Source organism: Chelonia mydas, chromosome 1 (assembly GCF_015237465.2).
Source record: "Chelonia mydas isolate rCheMyd1 chromosome 1, rCheMyd1.pri.v2, whole genome shotgun sequence".
NCBI classification, from domain to species: Eukaryota; Metazoa; Chordata; order Testudines; family Cheloniidae; genus Chelonia; species Chelonia mydas.
The window spans coordinates 333689728-333712615 of NC_057849.1; the positions used below are offsets into that span (position 1 = coordinate 333689728).

Here is a 22888-nt window from a genome sequence, read left to right on the forward strand (position 1 = left end):
ACCAAGGGTTCTGAGGAAACCAAGACAAGACACAGGAGTAATTATTACAGTGATTGAGCTCTTTAAGTCTATCTGTTCAGTTTACCAAAAAGAAGATTGAGAGGTGAATTGATTACAGTATGTAAGTACCTTCTTATGGAGAAAATACTAATGGCCTCTTTAATCTAGCGGAGAAAGGCAAAACAAGAACTAATGGATGGAAGCTGAAGCCAGACAAATTCAAATTAGGTATAATTCTGTTTTAAAAATAAAAATAAAAAAGTGATAAACCATTGGAACAAACTATCAAGGCAAATGGTGGATCCTCCCTCTCTTGATGTCTTCATAGAAGATGAGTAAAGCACATCCTCCGGAAAGGCATCCAATCACTAGTTATTGGGCTCAATTCAGGGGTAACCGAGTAATATGTTAATGGCCTGTGCTATATAGGTCATACTAGATAATCTAAAAGTCCCTTTTGGTCTCAAACTCTGAATCATGACAGCTCCAGCATTTGCTGGACAGTTCCATTATTTGGATCTGACAATCTCTCAGTTCAGCCCTTGATCACCTTACCTGCTCAATCTAGTAGTCATTCAGAACAGTCAGATCCTGCACCTGGACCCAGCACTGTTATACCTGACAGCCTCGATGCTGGCTACATGACATCCATTGAAAGAAGCTGCTTAGACAAAGTTCACAAAGTTCTGCTCTAAAGCAGGAAAGCCTCAAGCCAACTTTGCTTTTTAAGTAGAAGAGATTGTCTATCTAGGCATCTCAGCACTAACTGTCTTACTGGACTACACTCATTTCAACAATACTGGGCTATTTACTAGCCCTTGAAACAATCTGGACGATATTAGCACCACCTAGCAGCTACATCTGCACACTGTCCTCCTATTCAGGGCCATACTGTTTTCTACCCAACCGTGACAAAGCTCCTTAAGGCAGGTTTTTCCCTCAGTTTGGAAGCTCCCTCTCTCTTGGGAACTCAATATAGTATTAGCGGAGTTGATGGATTCCCCATCTGAGTCCTTAGCCACCTGTTTCATTTACCACAATCTATGAAAACTGCCTTTAATAGCCATTACATTAGCTCAAAGGATAGGAGAGATTCAGACCTTTGGGGTGGGCTCCCTTACACAGTATTCCCTAAGGATAAAGTTACTCTCAAGCCTCACCTCAAGTTCCTGCCCAAAATTGTTTCAGAATTCCATATGAACCAATTTATTCTCCATCTCCTAGTTTTCTTCCTGCACCCCAGAGAAGCTAACCTTCACACACTAGATGTAGTAAGGCGACTGTCTTTTTACATTGAGAAGACAAAACCATCGAGAAACACACTCAGACTGTTGGTAGCCTTTGCAGAGAGCATTAATAGTCAGGCAATATCCCCTTAGGGATAATCTAACTGCATGAGGACATGTTATAAATTAACCAGGCTAGAACCATTTTGCTATACTGGAACTTATTCCACTACAGCTTAGGCAGCCTCTGCTGTCTGTTTCAAGAGTGTCCCTATTCTGAAAATCTGCAAGGCAGTTATGTGGCACCCAGTTGACACATGCACTGGACACTATTCTTTGTAACTGAAAGCCTCTGGGGTAGAGGCTTTCAGATTAGATCTCTTTTGGTAGGGCTGTCCTACTATCCTTAACTGGAACTCCTACTACCCCACTCCGACCAAACATAACTGTTAGCCACCAAGAGTAGAGTCCATGTGGACAATCACTTGAAGAATGAACAATTGCAAGTTAATATAAGACAAGTTTCTTGGAGATGTGGTTGTCCACATGGATTCTACATACCACCCTCCTTGCCAGCTACTATAGAGTCGAACTTCTCTGACATTCTGCTTTAGCCAAGAAACAGAGACAGGTGGGCCCACGCTTTCTACTGTGACTAAGGCTAAGATTTTATCAGGGTTATTTTTAGTAAAAGTCACAGATAGGTCATGAGCAATAAACGAAAATTCATTGAAGTCGTGACCTGTCTGACTTCTGCTGCTGCGGCTCCATGGTTTCCCCTGCCATGGTGGTGGCTGGGAGCTGTGGTGTTCCCCCTCTGCCCACGGCAGCTGGAAGCTGCAGGGTGACCATATTTCCCAAAGAGAAAATGGGACACCCCCAGCTGCTTGCCTGATGTGTCCGCCTCCCCGCCGCGCAAAGTCGCCCGTCACTGGAACCCTGAGGAGGGCCCCCTGTCACCAGAATCCTGCTGCCATCACCCCACTGGCTGCCAGCTCCTGAGTCCTGCAGCCCCAGGGACTGAAACTGAGAATATCACGGAGGTCTCTGAAAGTCACGGATTCCATGATTTCCATAACCTCCAGGACATAAATGTAGCCTTAATTATGATCTCATTTTGTAGGGTGGGAGTGCACGAAGACATCTAGGGCACAGGCACTGCTCCAACAGACTCTAGTGGACAAAATAATCTGATCTCATATGCATGTGGATGCAGGCACACTGAAAGTGGAATCCACAGGGACAACACATCTTGAAGAACCAGAGTTACTGTAAGGTAAGTAATTGGTCTTTCTATTTCCTACTCTCACTTTGGCTCATTGTATGACCTTGGTCAACCCGATTAATTTCTGAGGCTCAGGCTCCCCATTTATGGAATGGCAAGTTATCCACCTTTGAGAAGACCTTTTGAGAAGCAAAACACTGTTATAATAATTTGCATGTAACTATGTGAAGACATGGACAAGTGACCTGTTCTATAAAGCATACACCATACCTCTAGGAAGCCTTTCTGATCCGGAGACAAATGATTCAGCGGGATATAGGTTTCATCTGTCTCTTGGCAAACCAACATTGCGTGTCGTTGGCTGAACGTTCCTCTGCCAACATCCTGGCCACTTAGTCGGATATTAAACCCTTTATCAAGCAAGAAACAAAGTAACCTTAAACAATCAAAGTCATAAAGGGAGAGACTACTAGTGACAACTACTCCTTACTCAACAATATCACTTCCCTCTTCAAAATCCTCTCTGGTTTCGCCTCACTAAGCATATCAAATTAAAAGCTTCTTTTTCTAATCATCAGGGCTCTGTGCAACTCTACTCTTTACACATCCCTGCCCTCACTTCTCCCCCACCACTCCCAAGGCTTGTTCCTTAACGGCTCTCTAGGAATCCTTTCTACCACTCTTATCTTTATACTTTCTTCCACTCCACTCCTTACTCTTACACCAAACATCTCTAGTTCTCTTGGGCAAAATCTTACTCCCCTCTTCAAACACACACACCTCCTATTAAGACTCAGCATGCTCTCTGCACCTCTCCAGGCACGGTCATGTAAATATCTAGATCGATGTGTTTGAACTGTTTTTAGTCTGTGTCTGCATTAGAGTCTTAAGTTTTTTTGAGCAAGTACTGAGATTACTTATGTGATAGTACAGCATCACCTTTACTATCAATTATTAAAATTACTATTAGTTTACCCATGCGGAGGAATAAAATTAGTACTGGGTATCTGCCTTCTACTTTAGAACTGGATGCTCTTGAGCAGAGACCTCCACTAGTGACAAACTGCTTAGCTATTTTATAATGTTAATAAGTGTACACGAAGCCAGAAGCAAACCACAGAATGCATGTGCCCTGCATGCAATGTAGTACAAACCTGAATCCAGGCCTAGGAGGTGAAAAAATTCAGCCTTATGCTTCAAGTTAAATAATATATACTTATGGGAAGGAATTTTCCTCCAGGGCAGATAGGAAGAGGCCCTGGAGGTTTTTTGCCTTCCTCTGTAGCATGGGGCACGGGTCACTTGCTGGAGGATTCTCTGTTCCTTGAAGTCTTTAAATTACGATTTGAGGACTTCAATAGCACAGATATAGGTGTGAGGGTGTTTTTTTGTTTTTTTTTTGGTAGGAGTGGTGGGTGAAATTCTGTGGCCTGTGTTGTGCAGGAGGTCAGACTAGATTATCATAATGGTCCCTTCTGACCTAAATATCTATGAATCTATGAGTAGTCCCATTTATTTCAATGGGACTTAGCTTTAATCACAAGAAAATATGTTTCAGTGAATCAGGGCTTTATCCTCTGGACTCCTAGTATCTAACCTACAAGTATAAATGGCACAAGGTGGTCATGGTTGCCTTTTTATTGGAAAAAGATTCTATTTTATTGGGCTTTTATATAGTCACAACTCTTGGAATTGATCATGAGATACATTAAAAAAAAATCTCATAGCATATTAGATTGTCACTGAAGCAACATGTTATACTATCTGCTGTCTAGTTGCCCCTTACCTTGGCTGAGTAGTGAACCAAAAGCTAATGTTTCAGCTGTAGCCCAGTCCAACTTCGTTCCCTCCTTCACTTTCTGTATTCTTGCCTGAATATTTTTTAAAAAGTAGATCAGTGAATTTAGCTTTGTCATTCTGCACCTCATCAGACGTTACAGCTCAACCGAGATAACTAGAAAAATACACAGAGCAACATCTCTAAAGTTTTATTAGTCACTATAACAGAGCGGCTCGCCCCTTTAAGAGCTGGAGGCCTGGAGCTTGTCAGCTCTGTACCATTAGCCCTGTCTGCCACATCTGGGATGAGTTGTGTGGTTTAATTAGAGCCAGCTGGGTATGGACCAGGTGACTCCCCTTTAGCATCAGAGCGAGAGGCTCCTGGAGGGAAGGCCCCGAAATCAGGAGAGCTGCTCCAGCTGGGAAGGGCTGGGAATTGCCTGCTAAGGCAAGAAGGACCCTGAGACACCAAGGGAGTTTGGGGCTGTGCCCAGCTGAAAACTGGAGGGAAGACTTTGTTTATTTTTGAACTTTAAGTTCAAACCGTACCCTAAAGGAGGGCTGATATTGGACTTGATAGAGCCCTTTTGAGTTGATTAAGAAATCGAGCAGAAAATGAGGTGGTAGAGCACATGCAGGCCACCAGGGAACACCTGGGAGGAGGCCACTTGCTGACAGTCACCTTAGGCCCCGATCCTGCAATCAGTTCTATGTGGTGGACACATTTGTCCATGCAGATCATCAGTGAATCATGGATCCAATTGCAGGATCTAGATTTTTAAACTCCTTGGAGTACAGGCTGTGCTTTTAATATCACAGTTTTTTGTTTATTTTAGTGCTGGGGAAAGATGCCAGATGGAAGATTTCCAGTCTCCAGAGCTGACTAAAACAGATTAGACAGCAACCATACAAAATGTTCTCCAAAACACTCCCCTTCCAACATGCACCCATGGATGTGGAGGGAGGTAGGCTAGGTCAGTCTTCCTGCCCATTCAACTCTTGGCCTCTCTGAGGCTACCTATCAAGGGCCAATCAATGCCAACAATTTTGTTATGTGGATGCATTCACTTAGAACTGGAACAAAATTTTATACAGACAACTTAGTCACCTTCATTACTAATGTGTGATGGCTAGTAACAACAACCTGGTGCACATTTATACTGGGGACCTAGGAAATAGACTCTATATTCCATTACCAATCCCTGAGACAGTCTCCCATAAAGTAAGTTTTTATTCCATTTAAGAGTTTTAAAAAGACCTAACCCAAGTTTGTTGAATGTTTTTTCCTTTATTCTATCAATAAAAAAAATAAGTGCTATAATTTTGGGGAGATTACCCTGTATTTCTCGCACACACACAAAAAATAGTGGTTCAAGCCTTGCAAAGCTCAAATCAGCCTCATCAGGGAAGAATTATTTCTTTTACAAGACGACTTTGTTCTTTAGTTGCATGTTTTGTGGTGTTAGATTTCCACCGTAACAGGTTGTTTTTTTTTTGAGCTATGGAATAAGAAGATAAACTTCATTAAGCCTTACAGACCTGTACATGCGTCCTCAGAAGATGACTGTGCATCTGGAGCTCTTCAGGCACTTCCACAGACTTGATGCCAATGAACTGCAGGAGTGGCACAGGCAGGCCTGTATCCCAAACGGTGATCCTAGCAGAGGGTTCCACCATGCCACTCCAGTGAGCTTGCAGGTTGGTTGAAGGGGGGCTATACATCATCATGTTGGCTAGATGATCATTCAGCTTGGCGTAATATGAAGTCTTTATCTCCAATACCTCATCCTCAGTCATGAGCCCACTGGCTATTAGACGCTCTGCATACATGTCTGGGATACTCTTACGGGATCTGTCAGGGAGGAAGTCAAACCCCACGCATGTACACTGTGCCATCACTGTAGTAACAAGGAAATACAACCTTGTTGCTGCCGGATGGCAATATAAACTCATTCCAAGAACTGGAGTGAATGATCTACTGGGTTACAATCATTCAGATGGAGGCCCTCCAAAAAGTAAGGGGCAGAAATTCTCCAGGACAATTTGTGCTATCTTGTTTATTATTGGAGAAGCATCTGTAACTGGCAGCTATGGTCAAAAAGAAAGACTCAAAATCAGAGTTGCACTCTAATAATGATAAACTCACAGCAAGTTGAGTTAAGACAAGGAGTCTAAGCCTTCTCTTCCACAATAGTGAACACTGCATGCACACTCCATCTGAAGTGCCAGAATATACTGGCTAGCACATTTTGAAAAAACTTTTTTGGAGTGGGGATAAAGTTAGGGTAAGTTTTACTGCTCATAAAACAGGATTCTAGCTGAACTGGCAGGAACCAGCTTAAGCAGGCATTGTGCAAGCTTCCCACACACAGCTCTGCCAATGGCCATCAGCCCTGATCTGCAAACCCTCCCCAACCAGTTGTCTGTGTCCTGAACCCCACAGATGCTCATGAGCAAAGGGCAAACCAATCAAGAATAGCTACTGGGAAGTTTTAAAATGCAGATGGACTATATAACTTGTTCTTCAAAGGAGCATCAAACTGCATATTCAAGCACTAACACCATCATCAGTAATGCCCAGTTTCTCTTTAATATGCAAGATGTCTTGACAGTGTGCTCCAAAGAGCATAGCCATGTCCACACTAGTACTTACCCTGCTGCAAACACAGATGCTGGTGCACCATTGCCAACAGCAGGACAGAATGTGCCATGTAAACAGGGACCTTAAATTTCATAGAGGCTTCTGTTACAATTGAGGATAAACTGATCATTACTGCAGCTGGTTTAGGCATGAGTCATATACCTTCCTTTGCTAGCATTAACCTACCTGATGATTTTATACATGCTGGGGTTGGTGAAGAATGGCTCATCGAGTTCATTGTGGCCCCACTGTCTGTAGCACAGCAAGTCTACAATCACATCCCTGCGGAAGTGGCGCTGGTATTCAACAGCTAATCGCGTCGCTCGGATGACTTCTTCAGCATCGTCACCATTCACATGGATAACTGCACACCCAATTATCTTACCTGAACAGAAGTTCAAAATATGGATTTATGAGTCAAACTCAGGGCGAGATCTAACAAAGTGCTCCCTACCCTTTGCAATCACAGGAGAATGAGCACATGGGATATGCTCACTGGAACCCAACATGTGATCTCTGCTCAGTGCATCAGAGAGAGACCAAAAAAAATCCAGAGAGATCCTGCCCATGTGAGCAGGGAGAAGAGTCTTTGTGGTTGTTACAATCACCTCAACCCTGTGCATGTGTGCAAATGGGTCCACAGTATGGTTCCAGAGTGAAGTAAAGCTTCTAACAGGTTTTGTGCACAGTGTCTCTAAATCCTCTCATTCTGGATGGAAACTAAAGCCCTCACAGGCTGGCAGTCTTTTGGTTGCATCTTGCTCCAGCAGAGAAACAAAATACAGTTTTTAACCTGAAGCAGGGTTTATCTATACAGAATTTCCTTGGTCAGAAGCAGTCCTTCCCCTAATCCACTCATGCTCGGTTGCTCCCAGCAGATCCCAGACAGGTTTGTCAGAATCAAAGTCTTTTCAAATAAGCAGAAGAAAACCCCAAACTCACATTAGAGCTCCCTTCCGTCTGTGTGGCAACTAGACTGTCTAGGCAGAAAATAAGCTAGTTCCCAGCTGTTCGCTTATACTTCCTTTTAGATGTTCCATTTAGATGTTCCAAGTTAACATGCTCCCGCTATTTCCCTGGCCCTTCTGGTGATTTTTTTCCTCTCCACATAGAATCCCAGGAGTACCACAGTTCTCTGACTTGATCACTCTCCAAGGACTCAAATGGGTAATAAACCATGTCACAACCAATACACAACATGGAAAGGAAATCTAGGGATGTGAGCCACAAAACCAATGCAGGGAGAAAATGGAATGCAATTTGCTTTCTCTATCAGTTATCATGGGTCCACCCTATAACATCTGGTTTGTTAAAGCAGTGAAACAAAGATTTAGTGTGAAACGCCCAAGACATTAATATGTTTTTAGTTGTAGGGGATTAAATTACATCTGCACACATGGGAAGGACAAAGCATATACAATCTAGCTAATCAAAGAAGATTTGTGAACAAAGACAAATCAGAGAGAGACTCTTCATTCACCTTATTCAAGTAGTGGCATCAACCTCATATTTCAACACACAAGTCCATCAGTTACACTACAATCACAACCAAGATACAGTCATACAGTAGAACCTTGGTAAGTCAATGCTTCAGAGATCCACTGTGTTTAAAAAAATGCTTGTTGAATTTAACAAATCAGTGATAAAGTCTCATACTATATCACAAAACATACTTGAAATACTGGTCAAATAAATTTAAAAAGTTTGTTACTGATAAAACTTAACTATAGCCTAGTAAACATTCTGTAAAATTACTAGGTAAATTTTCTCTGCTATTAAATCTTTGTCATGAAGTGCATGAAAACAATTTTTTGTGTTTGAATTATTATTATTAGCAAAGCGTATTCTACTCTATTAACAAGTCCAATTTACCTAATTCATCATAAGTGTGGAAAAAGATTCCCTGGGATTCATAAACACTATCTGTGAAAATCCAAAGAGGAATCTGTACTTGACATTCACACTGGGGAGTTTAAATTTCTTTTACACAGGTTACATAACCACTTGTCTGGTGACCCTTTTACACATACCAATATCACTACAGTATAGTGACGATCTTCCTCGCTCTGGAGGAGTGGTGTAACCCAGCTGATTATTAACAATCAAATGGATGCTTCCACCAACTCTGAAATGTGGGAGATTAGAGAGCGTCAACGTTTCAGGAACAATCCCTTGACCAGAGAAAGCAGCATCACCATGAACCTAAATTATAGAAGAAGGAGACAGAAAAGGATTTGTTAGTAGCCATGCTGAAAGATGTCACAATGAGAAAAAATTCATTACACAAGATCTTTCAGAGTGATCATACAGCCCTAATAATACCAGTCACTCACTCCCATGCTAATTTGATAGATCTTTTAACTCCAATGAAGAGTCACGGCCAGCAACTGTGCACACACTGGCTGATCTGTTATCTGCTTGGAGCAAACCTATAATCTCTTAAAATAGACTTTATCATTACACACAGCATTATAACCTAACATGGTTGGTCAAGTGTGACAGTTGTTAGTCTGCAGCAGATTTGCAGTAAAAGATCAGTGAACAAAATTAAGTCAGTCACCATCTGATACACTGCCCCTCCCCCAAAAATTAAACGTTGCAGGCCAAAATATACATGGCTTCTGTCTGTCTACACTTCAGTAAACATAGGCATAGAATAAAGATATGGAGAAAGGATAAAAAAGGGATGAAAAAAACAAACATAAATGAAGATAAAACGTTTTTAAAAGGGACTGAGAGCTACTGAAGACCCTAAATCAACAGGAGATACAGGTAGGCTTAAAAATTACAATTAAAAACATATTTGAAGAAAATTTATTTAAAAAAAAAGTTACAAACAGCCCAGGTTTTTGAAAAAGTTGAAAACACTGGGCTCAATTACAGGTTTGCATTGAAACTGGAGTCTTTAGTTGCAGAGCTTGAATCCAAACGTCCCCAGAGTTCAGTGTGGTTCAGACTGAGGTTCTATTAAAGCCTCCCTCTATAGTCAAAATCATTAAAGATTAGAAGTTTTAGGAAACTGCTAGGTAAAACCAGGTGAGGGTCTTACCTTCAGATTCAGGATCCGCAGACTCGGAACTCAATTGATACTCTATAGATACAAACCTAGCCACATCACAATTGAAGAAAATGTGCATGTGAAGCCCTGGTGACATGAAACCTCTGGATTTTAAGTAGTTCTAATAAAACTTTTCAGTTCATCTTTACAAGGGGGCATCACAGATAAGCAGTGTTATTCATTACAAGGGAGACCCCCAGCATTCAGTTCTGTTTCCACTCCTGACCCTGACACTCCCTCTGCAAATTTAGAAATGAACCGTGGCAAGTTTCTGGCACCTCTGAAAGGATTTCACTTCTTGCTCCAGCTGTTTTGCTGCTCTCCAAAAAGCCTCCAGTTTGCACGGTCCCACTCAATAGCACCAGCTTCATTCCAGTACACACACTAAAGCAAGTGAAAAGGCTTGTCGGCCAATGCTCTGGTCTCATCCCAAGACCTTCAGAGCGTGTCACTGAAAAAGGCTCCTCAGAACCCAGCACACAAGTTTACAGGACATTTGATATTTGAGAATTTAAGTCTCATGCCCTCTTTCTACTTAAATCTTCCCCCCTCAGTAACCAGCTAGCCTCCAGCCATGACATTTCATTCTACTGAAGAAAAAGCTTCTTGGGTCTTCCAGTCTACTTAAGGTGCAAGAAAACAGAAAGGAATGAAATACAGTGAAACTCGTAATAAACAATCACTCAGTGCACCAGCAAGTTGCTTAATAATCTTGGTCTTAAACTAAAGGATGAACCAAGTTATACTCAATGATTTGATACTAATATTTTAACAAGCGTCTTCCACAGAAAGCTGACTCTGAATTAGTGCCAAAAAAAGCCTCTTTAATCTGCACACCAGGAGTATGAAAAACAGAGTGCTCCCTGCTCTACAACCAAGGAAAGCAGCAACTCCACTTTGCAAGCAAACTTGATTCCTGCTGAAGTTCTGTGCCACTGCACAATGCAGAGTTTGCACAGAATTAATGTTCCCCATAGAATTTGTGATTCCACCCCAACCCAGGGCTGCCAGCGGGAGCCCCAGCTGCCGATGGGAGCATCATTATACGGTGTTATTTTGACAAATAAAATATGCAGCATTTTAATACACTGCGCACAGAGTTTAATTTTTTGGCCCAGAATTCCTCCAGTAGTAAAACTTCTCATGTGTACTTGGGTGTTAAATTTATACTTTGTTTCTGAGAACTCCAGCGCACGTTGATAGGAGAGAAAACTGTTCGGCTTCTGTGATTGGAAATGGACCAGAAGGGAATGAGACACACTGTAAGGGATGATTCCTCAAGGATTATTTGTTTTTGAACACCGGATACTTGGTGCTATCTAGTGCACTCCAAAGGCAAAGGACTTGCTCTTCTGAAGCATTTTGATGAGCCTCTGAAATAAGTTGTCACTGGCAGGGATAGTTCAGAAGTATCCAGAAAAAGGGTGAATTCTACCACAGGCCAGGCTTCAACTAGACGACAAGATTTTAATAAGAGGATCCTGATTATAATGGAAACCATGTCAAAGGGTCATGTAAGGCATGAGGCTGCCTGTTATTTAACTTACGGTATTTTATATGCCCCACCCTCTTTCTATAGTATCGGATTGCCTTAGAATCTTGAATGCCTCAACACCACCGTGAGCTAAGGAAATGCTATTCTTCCCCCATCTGTAAAACTGAAGCACAGACAGTGACTTGCCCAAGGTCACACAGGAAGTCTGTAGCAGAACAGAAAATTCAATCTGGGTCTCCTCAGCCCCAGGCTCATGCCCCAGATACTGTTCCATCCTTCCTGTCTCTACTGAAGGTAGGCCCTTAAGCTATGTCTACAGTATGGACCATACAGCAGCACAGCTGTACCGCTGCAAAGTCTCCTGTGTAGCAGCTCTATGCTGGCCGGCATAATTAAACCACCCCCAATGGGCAGAGGAAGTGATGTCGGCGGAAGCGTGTCTCCCACTGACATAGCGCTGTCCACACGGGCGCTTTTGTCAGTGACGCTTATATCAGTCAGGGGTGTGTCTTGCCAACAAAAGTGCTAGAGTAGACAAAGCCTTAGTGAAGGTTTCATTACACAGTGGTCATTTTATTCAGAAGGAGGGAAGAAGAAAGTGCACATTGTGGGTGTCAAGGAGATTAGGCGACGAAAGGGAATCAGAGACTCTTCCATGGGAAGTAAGTTTGGCCATTCCCCCCACCCCCAAAGAAAAACAGAAAAATTAGAAGGCAGGAGGGTGTCTAGTGGGAAATCAACTATTAGGGCGTGTGTGCAATGGGGCTAAGGTTAGGGAAGGTTTTACTTGTACAAAAGAGATGGATGGGTCTGGGTAATGGAATCTGGTGGCAAAATCTAAGGGGATAAACAAAAACCAGCCTCACTGGTATCAGCCATGAGCATCACTTTCAATTCTGCCCATGGCATTTGAGCCCTCCTGGAATTTACTGGGGTTGGGGGGAGTGGGGGGAAGGAAGAGAGGGGAAAGAAACGTGCGTGTCTCATATGCTTCTCAAATCTAGGATGTCCTTTGAAATGCCTTGACATGAACAGGCTACACCTAGTTGTTTCCATAAAACAACTCCTGGAGAAATAAGTTTATGTTATATAGACCACCCAGCAATGCAGTACAGGATTCTTCTGGCAGCCTCCATATTACATTTGAGGGAGGAAATAAAATAATGTTGGCCGATGTTTTAATTGCTGTAATTAGGATTTAAAAAATTGGTGGACTGAAATCTCTTTCCCATGGTAGTCACCTACCACTGTCATAGAAGTCTTCTTCTAATTAAAATCATCATAGCTAATTAAATCCTCACAACAGGCACAACCCCTACTTTGGGGAAGGGGAACCTGGACGCACAGAGAGGCTAATGGCCCGATTTTCAGAGATGTTGAGAAATCCACCATAAAAGAATCTGCGGGTGCGCAGTGCTACTGAAAGTCAGACCACACATGCCTTGCTCAAGTCCAGAAGAGTCAAGGGCAGGTCTGGCTCTCAGACCCTTGCTCACAATAGTTACAGAAATGTCAAGATTATTGTATTAACGGCAACTTTTAAGTCACAACAACCAATAAAATAAAATAAAAATTGTAACTTAAGAATGTTTTCAAGATTTAAAACAAACATGATGTCCTGCAGGTCAGACATTTCCTTTGGTTGGGTTTGCTTATGGCCCGCAACTACTCTGGCTGGTCACTAGTTTCTAGACAATGCCTGATCAAGAGGCCACTACTGCTTATTTATCATAGAATATCATGGTTGGAAGGGACCTCAGGAGGTCACCTAGTCCAACCCTCTGCTCAAAGCAGGACCAATCCCCAACAAAATCATCCCAGGCAGGGCTTTGTCAAGCCTGACTTAAAAACCTCTAAGGAAGGAGATTCCACCACCTCCCTAGGTAACCCATTCCAGTGCTTCACCACCCTCCTAGTCTTCAGTAAGTCTTCAGCTCAGTCTTCAATAATAGTCTGAGCCTTAATTTCACCCCCTTCAGAAGTTATTGAAGTGTAACTGAGGAAAAGAGATGGTCAATTCTTAAGTCTCAGTCAGTGAGCTTTGATTACAGAGAGATGGGTCAATGGGCCAGACAGTAAGAATCATTAAAAATTAGTCATGCACACGATTAGAGTTCCATTACCCAAGAACTTGCAGAAGTTTGATCTTTTCCACTACAGTGGATGGCAAATTCAGAGAGGCTTGATCATAGAATGGAAAAAGATTATGCAATATTTTCCTCCCCCCTTCTTACAAAATTGATAACTCTCTCAAAACTGCTCCAGATGCTGAAGTCTTTTCCTTTCCTCAGACTTGTGGTTTGGACAGAATTTCTGAAATTATCTTGAAGTTAGAATGCAGCTGTGCTGAGATCTTGGGAGGGTAAGGGATGAAGATAAACAACAAACAAAAAAACACAAACAAAAACTCAAGCCCCCATAAAATGTCAAATTCTTAGGAAATGCTCCTTCTCTAAGCTTAACTAGAGGTGAACGCCCTGCAATCCTGGCCAGAAGTTACAACTAGAGGAAAAACAAATCCTTTAAAGAGGTTTAAAACAAAAAGTAGATGAGTGGAAGCTGCAAGACACATAAGCCATGCGCCCAAGACACTTAAATCAACATATACGTATGGTCAAAGACTGGCATTTATATCTAAAAGCCCACTATGACTCAAAACAAATAAATTCCCACACCAGAGCAGAAATGTAGCCCATCTAGACCAGTTCTCATTTCCTGTAGTGGTTCATGCCAGGTGCTTTATGACCTGACCAGACTACAGCTGAAACCATGCTAGCAATAACTGTATTTTATAGTCTTACACTATGGACAGGAATTCCCCCCGCCATTTATAATCATATTTCAATGAGATTATTATAGGTTACCTCAGCGGTCTAATGGTATGTCACCAGGCTTATCCCACTCATGAGAAATGGTCTGTATGCTGATATTGGAATGAAATACGTATCAGGAGGCCATATTTATGGACTTTAAACAGCATGTGTCAATGAAAGAGGGAGTCAAGGAATGTGAGGTGAAAAACTGGTAACTCTCAGGCATAAGAGATGGAGAAGTATGGGGGATACTTACACGTGTTTATCTCCCAAATGGACCCTTTTTACAATCTTGGGATATAGAACTTCATCCAGAAATTTTGTGAAGGAAGATCTGGAGACCTTGGAGAACTAGGTTCACTGTCAGTCTCACTGCCATTTTAGCTAGACTGCTTCCCTTTCACCATCTATAACCAGCCATAAAACAGAGAGAAGGAGCCAGCTGCCAACTCCCATGCCAATACTGCTGTCCCTAGCCAAAAGCAAGTGAGCAAAAAGAACTAGAGCAAGCCAGCCTTGAGACTTTCTACACTTATCACTGGGGAGAGGAAATAACTTGCAGGGAGCTGTGCAACAAAAAACCTGAAGTGAGGCTCTAAGGCCAAGACTCTGAAAGAAGAAGAGCTTTATACCTATTTTCTCCCTCTTGACTGGCTGAGTGCCCCCAACTAATAACCACTGTAGTCCTATGTTCACTTTATTTTTCGTGACTAACCCAAACCCCTGTTAAAAACCACCACATGATCATCAACATAGCAAAGCTATTCTAAGCCTGACAGCAATCCCCAACATGGGAGTTGGCTTGTGTTGAACAGAAGTGGGTAGAAGACCTGAGACCGCTACTAGGTTAAGAGGAAACGCCAAAAAAACAAACAGGGGCTGGTTGCTCCTTGAACACCTTTGTTTTTCAGGAGGAGAAAGAGTTACACGTTTAAATTTATGAGATCACTTTCCTTGTTATCTCCACAAGAAGAGGTATCACAAAGAAGGCCACACAAACAAGGGAGTTTTCCATATCCTCTCTAAACTGCAGGTGGAAAAGTGCAATTTTCATCAATCCACTAGAGTACTGTACAGTATTCCCAGTTTTGCAGAATGTGCAAGGGGAAGAGAAAAAAAAAAAAAAAGCGTTACATGCTTCAATTTGGAACCTGAACTTCACACCAGAGTGACCACGAGCTAATGCAAGGGAAGGAATGGGCCAGTAAGCTCAGGGGCATGTTTTACCAAACAAACAAAATGCAAGTAAGTTTCCTGTTTAAGAAAAGAAAAAAAGTTCAACAAATGCAGTTTTGTTGGAAACGTGGATGAGGCCATTCAGTCCCAACAGTATCTTAACCTCTCTTTTCTGCTTTTTTCCCAACAGTCCATCAATCTCCCACTCCAGAAGCAAAACTGAGGCATTTCTTTTATTCCAATTATTTCCCCACTAATGCCTTCCATGTTCATTGCTCTTGGCATGAAATAGTTCTTCCCCAGTTCCCTATTTACTCCTAGTTTCTAAAAGTTTAAGAGCAGAGTTCTCAGTTTTGGACTCAACAGAATGGGGGGAAACAAAAAACAAAAAAAAAACTCTTTACTAACTTTGAGGGTTTTTCACAATTTCGATGCAGTTCTGAAGGTGAAAGAACCCCTTTCGGTAGCCAGGAAAGATTTACCAGGACAGTATAGTGCTGAGACTCCCCCCTCACCACAACCACATACTCTAATGGCCAATACACACTGCAGTGTTTGTTGTTCGTTTTTCTCCAAGGACATGTTTTCAGAGGCTGGGAGATTGAAGGTTCCTGCTTGGTTCTATTTCAAGCTCTAATCACCCAGATTAGAAACAATGGGTGAGCATGACAGTTTAAACTGCAAAAATCGCAAAACGGCCATCAGGGAAAACAGATGTGTGCAGCTTTCAAAGCATTCTTACTAGCAAGAAGACTACTAGAAAAAGTACAGATAGAGATCATTGGCTTGGAAATCTTAAAACTGGGATGCTTAAAAACGCCAGCTGCATTGTCATCTGGAGATCTTCCTTTTTCTAATAGTGAATAAACCTAGCTCTTCACCTTTCCTCTGATTTACAAACTTTACACCAAGTATCATCTTTCATACTCTCATTTGCGAAAATTTGTTTGAGCTCTCCAAGTACCTGCAGGCAGATAACTTTGTCTCCAGGTTGCGCGGCACTATCTAGCGAGTAATCTCCATCAAGAAGAGACTGTTGCCTTCCGCGTGTCTTGCCAACAGCCACCGGATTAATTGCTTCTAGATGTGATGGATTAGGCAACATGGTGACATGCAGAGGGCGGTGTGAACCAAAGTCTAGATCTACAGAGGATGTCAGGTGGGACAGGACATCCCCAATCGCTGGCGAATTCTCTGGAAACTCACTTAAGCCACGCATTTTACGGAACATCAACTGCACAGAAATAAGATTAGTTACACAATGCACATTTGTATTTACGTTACAAATTTTGGAGATATTTTTGTTTGTTTTAAGTCACACACTTTGGGTGAAGTCCTATAACCCTTTGGACCTTGCCCCTTAAGCCCTTTTGTTGCAATTCTCTAAGTATTTTCACAGGGAGATCTGCAGAGCCCATGGCAGAAAGAAGTATGCGCTCACATAGGTCAATTTATCACTTGTACTCAAGCGCTGGCAATGAGATATTTTCTTGCCAAATAAACTTATTACACAAAAATCTGAGTAAACAGCAAGCTGCTGCTAGTAAGTCAATCTGTCCCTTACCTCAGGTGGAAACTGAAGCAGCCCAGTGAGGAGATTAAGCCTTCCTCGATGAGGCATTCCAAGAATGATGTCTGTCACCCCACTGTACGCGCACATCTTTAACAATTCGTAGAAAAAACCCATCATGCTCTCTGCTCCTTCACCACTGTAACGTTTCACTGTGGCAAACTTGGTGGCCAAGAAGCGGTCAAACTCCTGATAGAAACACAGTATGACTACAAGTCATTTAACACAATATTGAACTTCCTATAAAAGCAACAGTTACACAATTCTACGCAGAATATAAACCTGGACAAAACCCCAGCTCGCCTCAGCAGATCTTTCTCGCCTACTAGCACCACACCCAATCTAGTAGAAGAGGCTATGATTGAGATCAAATGAGAGATCAGCCACTGTCTAGTTTTATGTTAGCATGTGAGAACATGCATTTGCCCCCTGAACATATACATGCATCAGGAGGTGTAGGAAAAACATGACACAACGTGAAGGGAGACAAAGAGGGTCAACTTGTTCAATCTGAAAATGGTGTTTATTGCAAAGTTACTTATTTCACAGGGGCATTAGGAACCCAAGTTCGTTAGCATTCATAAACCCCTTAAAGATCCTCTGATCCAATGTGCAATATATTATTTTGATTAGTATTATACATGGCCCTGGGTGCTCAGGCACAAGTACTGTTGAGATGGAACAGAAGAGGAAAAGACACTCAGTTCTATGTCTAGTTTTTCCCCTCACTAGTTTTGTACAACAAAGTTTTGGGAGAAACCTTAAAGTGTAAAAAATTCCTGCAGTGTTTACAATTATGGATTGAAAACAGATATAGATATGTCTATGCTAGAGACCTTTCAGTGGCACAGCTGTACCAGTGTAGCTGCGCCACTGTACGATCTCTCGTGTAGCCGCTCTGTGCCAACGGGAGAAAGCTCTCCCATAGACATAATTAAATCACCCCCAACGAGCAGTGGTTGCTATGTCAGTGGGAGAAGCTCTCCTGCCAACATAGCGCTGTGCACACTACCACCTATGCCGGTGCAACTTATGTCACTCGGGGCGGGGGGGGTGTGTGTGTGTGCGCACACAACAGCCTCAGCATCTGGCTGGCTGGCATTTGTTTGTAGTTAGCCAATACTCAGCAGCCTTGAATTTAAAATTCCTGCAGTGTTTACACACAAGTGCAGCAGGAGCAACATTTCTTATACAATCTTCTCTAGACCCTGAGCCAAAGGAAAATTTGCAATTGACCTCAGTAGGGTCAGGAAAAACCCTATTTTACGAATTCCCTTAATGAAACAGCCACTGAGGGAAATAAGCTTGTCAACTGCATTTAAAAAAGGCAATGAAGCACACAACACTCATTTGCACAGACAAAAGGCTAGTTTCAAATTCTCCCTATTTGGGCCACATGAAAGCCAGAAGCAGGGACACCTTCATATAAATACTCTTGTGCCACTATATGAACAAGATGAAAAAACCACAAAATTTTACATTATGGAAATATATGGCTAGAGTCCCCCAAACACTCAGCCCACGCACTTTATTAAGGCTGCAGAAGGGAGCCTTTCACTGCCCCTTACAGAACGCACTGGGAATGAGGCAAGAGCTCCTTTGCCAAATGCTTTGGCAGTGCTATCCAAACAGCTACTTCGCCAGAGCAACACTGCCAGAACCCTGATCATGCCCCCATTTAGCTTCCCTTCTCTCTAAAGAATAAAGGGCTTTCTTCCTGAATATTCCCTGTTGAGAGAGATTGTGACTAAAAGCTGTTGGTGAAGGGAACAAGGGACAAATAGGGAGAGTGAAATGGGAAGGGAAACACAGAACACTGGAACAGCAGCACATGTGCCTGAAGTCTCCTTGAGAGCAATACCTCACTGTTTCCCATGCAATCAGCTACTGACAGAGTAAAGCACTGCAGTTTTCTTTTAAGAATTGCTGCAGTAGTTAAGGTGAACAACTCCCTCCAACAAGAATTATTTCATTTCTACACTGCATCCAGCAGATAAAACTCAGGTCTTCCCCATCTCAAACACATCCATATTTAGATTGTAAGCTAGTTGAGTAGTGTTTGTTTGGTTTGGTTTTTTTGGGGGGGGATGGGGGGGAGTTTGATCCCCCCCGTGTTTGTAGTGTGTTGTTAGTGTTGCTCATACTGCAGTGCTGTTAATGCTGTTCCTGGAGCTCCGGTGCCAGCTGCAGTAGCAAACAGTGCAGGGTGTTGATTCAGCAGACCTCAGTGTTATTCATAAGAAAGCCCACAGGCTTGGTTTGGTGGTGAAGGCGCTCGGCCAGGTGTATTGTCAACGAAGCACGTTCCTAGTGTGCCATAGGAGCTATGGGTACATTAAACACACGTATGCCCGCAACAAGGTACCAGTTCAACCAGCACACCAGGATGCTGTCTCCTAGACTAGTATAAAAATGCCCCTCCTATGACTTCCCCTTTCATACATTAAAAGAAACAAGTTACTTATTACACTCCAGATGTAGTTAGTTACTACCCTTATACTTGTACCTGCTCGTTTGAATAAGACATCCTAATTCATTATCCTGTTATCCCCACCTCATCTTTATGAGGGGTCAGTGTGCTCTTGTACCTTTTCTTAGGAATGAGTTTATGTAGTTACCTGAGAAATCTGTTTTTGTACCATCCTCCCTGGTCAGGACTGTGCTTCTTTGGTTAGCGGACACCTAGTGTGTTACTATTCTGCCAAGGCCACGCCTACTCTGGTTCACAGCTTTTGGTTCACACTGCTAGTTATGCTAGGGCTCCAGCAAGGCCTATACAGTGCCTAGCACAATGGGTCCCAGTCCATGACTGGGGCTCATAGGAACTACTGTAATATAAATAATAAAGATATGCAAGGTACCTGAGATTCTAGCATCACTTTAGACAAATGCTTTCTCTCTTCTGTTGTAAATGCCTCCTGTTTTAATTGTTCAAACCTTTTAGCAAACCATTCTCTCTCCTCCAAGCTTGACAGCTGACTCATTTCTATAGAAATATGTCCACAATATACATGGTCAAGATAAGTCAACACATCCTCTAAGGAAGCCTCTTCCTTTCCCATGTTCAGGAGCCCTGGGATGACCAAAAAAAAAAAAGTGATATATTCAATAACAATGTGATTAATGATTTGAAAACACAATAGTGTCCTGTCCCTCTATTCTTCATTTGAAGGTAAAGTTCTCAAGAATCTTTATAAAAACACTACAGTGTTAAAAATAATTAAGACGTCTATAGCACTTTTCATTCAGAGTTCTCTGAGCACTTTCCAAAGAATGGTATGCATCACTGTAAGCTTTTTCAGTCAGAGTTGTCTTTTTACTATGTATTTGTACAGCATCTATCACAATAAGACTGATGGATTATTGGGACCCCCCAAGCACTAGTGCAATACAATACAGACATACTCACTTCACAGATGGGGAAATGAGGCACACAGAGAATCTGAGTGATCCAAGGTAACTGAATGAGTGGTAGAGCCAGGAAGAGAAGCCAGCTCTTCTGATTTTCACACCAGTGCCCTAGCCATTGGGCCACAGTGCCTCTGTTATTGTAGTGCTTTATAATGTAGTTGAACACGGTAAACTATTAATACGTAACCTGAAAGCTACATTAACAATTACAGAGTTACCTAAGTTACCCAAGAGTCATTATGAGGTTTCAGGAAATGTTATAAGCTAGGCACTCAGCTGCCACAGTGAATGGCATAACAGAAGAATTTATATTTTGATAAGATAAAATATGTTTTCCTCCCCAAGAACTGCCTCACTAAACAGCAATGCACCAACCAGCTCTTTCATACAGGCAATCATTTAGGATAAGAACATTTTAAGAGATGACTAAATGATTAGTGAGAAGTGGATATGATTCTGAATGCCTAAGGCAGCAGAAACTGCAAGCTGATGGAGCACTCATTTCCACATGTCCCATTACAGCTAGCCTTTTGTTAGGTAATACAGGACCAGTGTGCGATGGCCCCTTCAGTAAACTCCTGTGTTGTATTGAGAATATTTATACTTTTGAATGCATATTAGGAAACGCCTACCAGGCAGCGAGATGCTGTGGAATTTTAACTTCCAGAAGGACACGGTGGAAGTTTCAGTGTTTGCGTCTCTTAAAGGCAGATTAGATAAAGCACCAGAAAAAATAAAATGCTGCAGGAAACAATCCTGCACTGGTCAAAAGATGACCAAGTCTAATGGGTCTTTTCCCATCTTAAATTTCCGTGATTATAGTTAGAAGTGGGTCCCAGGCACAAATTTCTGACCAGGATTTAAGTTGTTGCATGTTCGCTGAGATTTTAATCTATGCTTTTAGTTCCTGCCTATTTTAGCCGGAGGATTTTGAGTTATTTCTGAACTAAACAGGACCACGCCCTTATCAGCACTTCCAGCTAGAAGGCTCCCTCAGTTAAAGGTGTAACTGCAGCTTTAGCAGTGATTGATACTGAAAACTCTCTTTGTATCTCTTAAAATCCCTCAACCTTAACAAAAACCATGAAGACAGTTTGCAATACTAATGTTGCAGTATTACCTCATTTTCATCCAACAGGAAAAAGAAAAAGCTCACCCATTTCCTTTGTCTGATAGATTTCAAACACAGGCCAAGTCAGCTGTGCACCAGGAAGCAGATTTACCTGTGGTATTGAAAGGTCCCTGAAGCACTTCTGTCAGCACTCGAATTTCAGGTACCATGTCCATCACAGCTTGGCCAGCAAACAAAGGGTTAATTTTGGCAGCTTTGTGGCCATGTTCACAGTATGCAGTTACTAAACGAGCAAGGCCATGATCAGCTAAATATAAAGAGGGAAACAGAACAATTTTAGCACATACGCTCCTAATAGCATCAATTCAGTGGTCAGAATACAGGCCTGCATACAATCACAGAATCTAGGACTGGAAGAAACCTCGAGAGGCCTTCTACTCCAGTCCCCCACACTCATGGCAGGACTAAATATTACCTAGACCATCCCTGACAGGTGACTGTCTAACCTGCCCTTAAAAACTTCCAGTGACAGAGATTCCACAACCTCCTAGGCAATTTATTCCAACGTTTAACTACTCTGACAGTTAGGACGTTTTTCCTGATGTCCAACCTAAACTTCCCTTGCTGCAATTTAAACCCATTGCTTCTTGTCCTATTCTCAGAGATTAATGAGAACAGTTTACCTCTTGAAAATGGTTACATCCCCTCTCAGTCTTCTCCTCTCCAGACTGAACAAAAAAAAATTACAATCTTTCCTCATAGGTCAAGTTTTCTAGACCTTTAATCATTTGTCTTGCTCTTCTCTGGACTTTCTCCAATTTTTCCACATCTTTCCTGAAATGCGGCACCCAGAACTGGACACAATACTCTAATAGAGGCCATATCAACGTGAAGAACAGAAGAATTACTCTTGTGCCTTGCTTACAAACACTCCTGCTAATACATCCCAGAATGATGTTTGCTTTTTTTTTTTTTTTTGCGCGCAACAGTGTTGCACTATTGACTCATTTAACTTGTGATCCCTCTGACCCCCAGGTCCCTTTCTGCAGTACTGCTTCTTACACAGTCATTTTCCATTGTGTGTGTGAAATTGATTGTTCCTTCCTCAGTGGAGTACATAGGATTTGTCCTATTTTAATCCTATCCTCTAAAGCACTTGCAACCCTCCCAGCTTGGTATCATCCACAAACTTTGTAAGTGTATTCTCTATGCCATTGTCAATCCATGTATTACTCCTGGGGGAATTCTGCACCAAAAAATTAAAAATTCTGCACACAATATTTTAAAATTATGCATATTTATTTGTCAAAACAACTCATTATAATCATGCCAGTTTCAATTATTTTGGTAATTTATTTCAAAATACTGGTCACCAAGTAAGTTTGTAATACAAATAAAAGAAAAGATTCAGAAAAATATATA

At 42.0% G+C, this 22888-nt stretch overlaps 1 protein-coding gene across 1 annotated transcript in view; it reads right to left on the reverse strand.

Annotated features, from left to right (window-relative positions):
• DHTKD1 (dehydrogenase E1 and transketolase domain containing 1) overlaps window positions 1-22888 on the reverse strand; it is a 42861-nt gene that overhangs the window by 14366 nt on the left and 5607 nt on the right. Inside the window, exons 2-10 of the mRNA XM_037889313.2 lie at window positions 21618-21773; window positions 19845-20056; window positions 16978-17172; window positions 16378-16647; window positions 8902-9073; window positions 7058-7256; window positions 5770-6082; window positions 4238-4322; window positions 2722-2861 (exon numbers count right to left, since the gene is read on the reverse strand). Coding sequence (XP_037745241.1) covers window positions 2722-2861; window positions 4238-4322; window positions 5770-6082; window positions 7058-7256; window positions 8902-9073; window positions 16378-16647; window positions 16978-17172; window positions 19845-20056; window positions 21618-21773 — 1742 coding nt within the window. The remainder of the gene's footprint in view (window positions 1-2721; window positions 2862-4237; window positions 4323-5769; window positions 6083-7057; window positions 7257-8901; window positions 9074-16377; window positions 16648-16977; window positions 17173-19844; window positions 20057-21617; window positions 21774-22888) is intronic.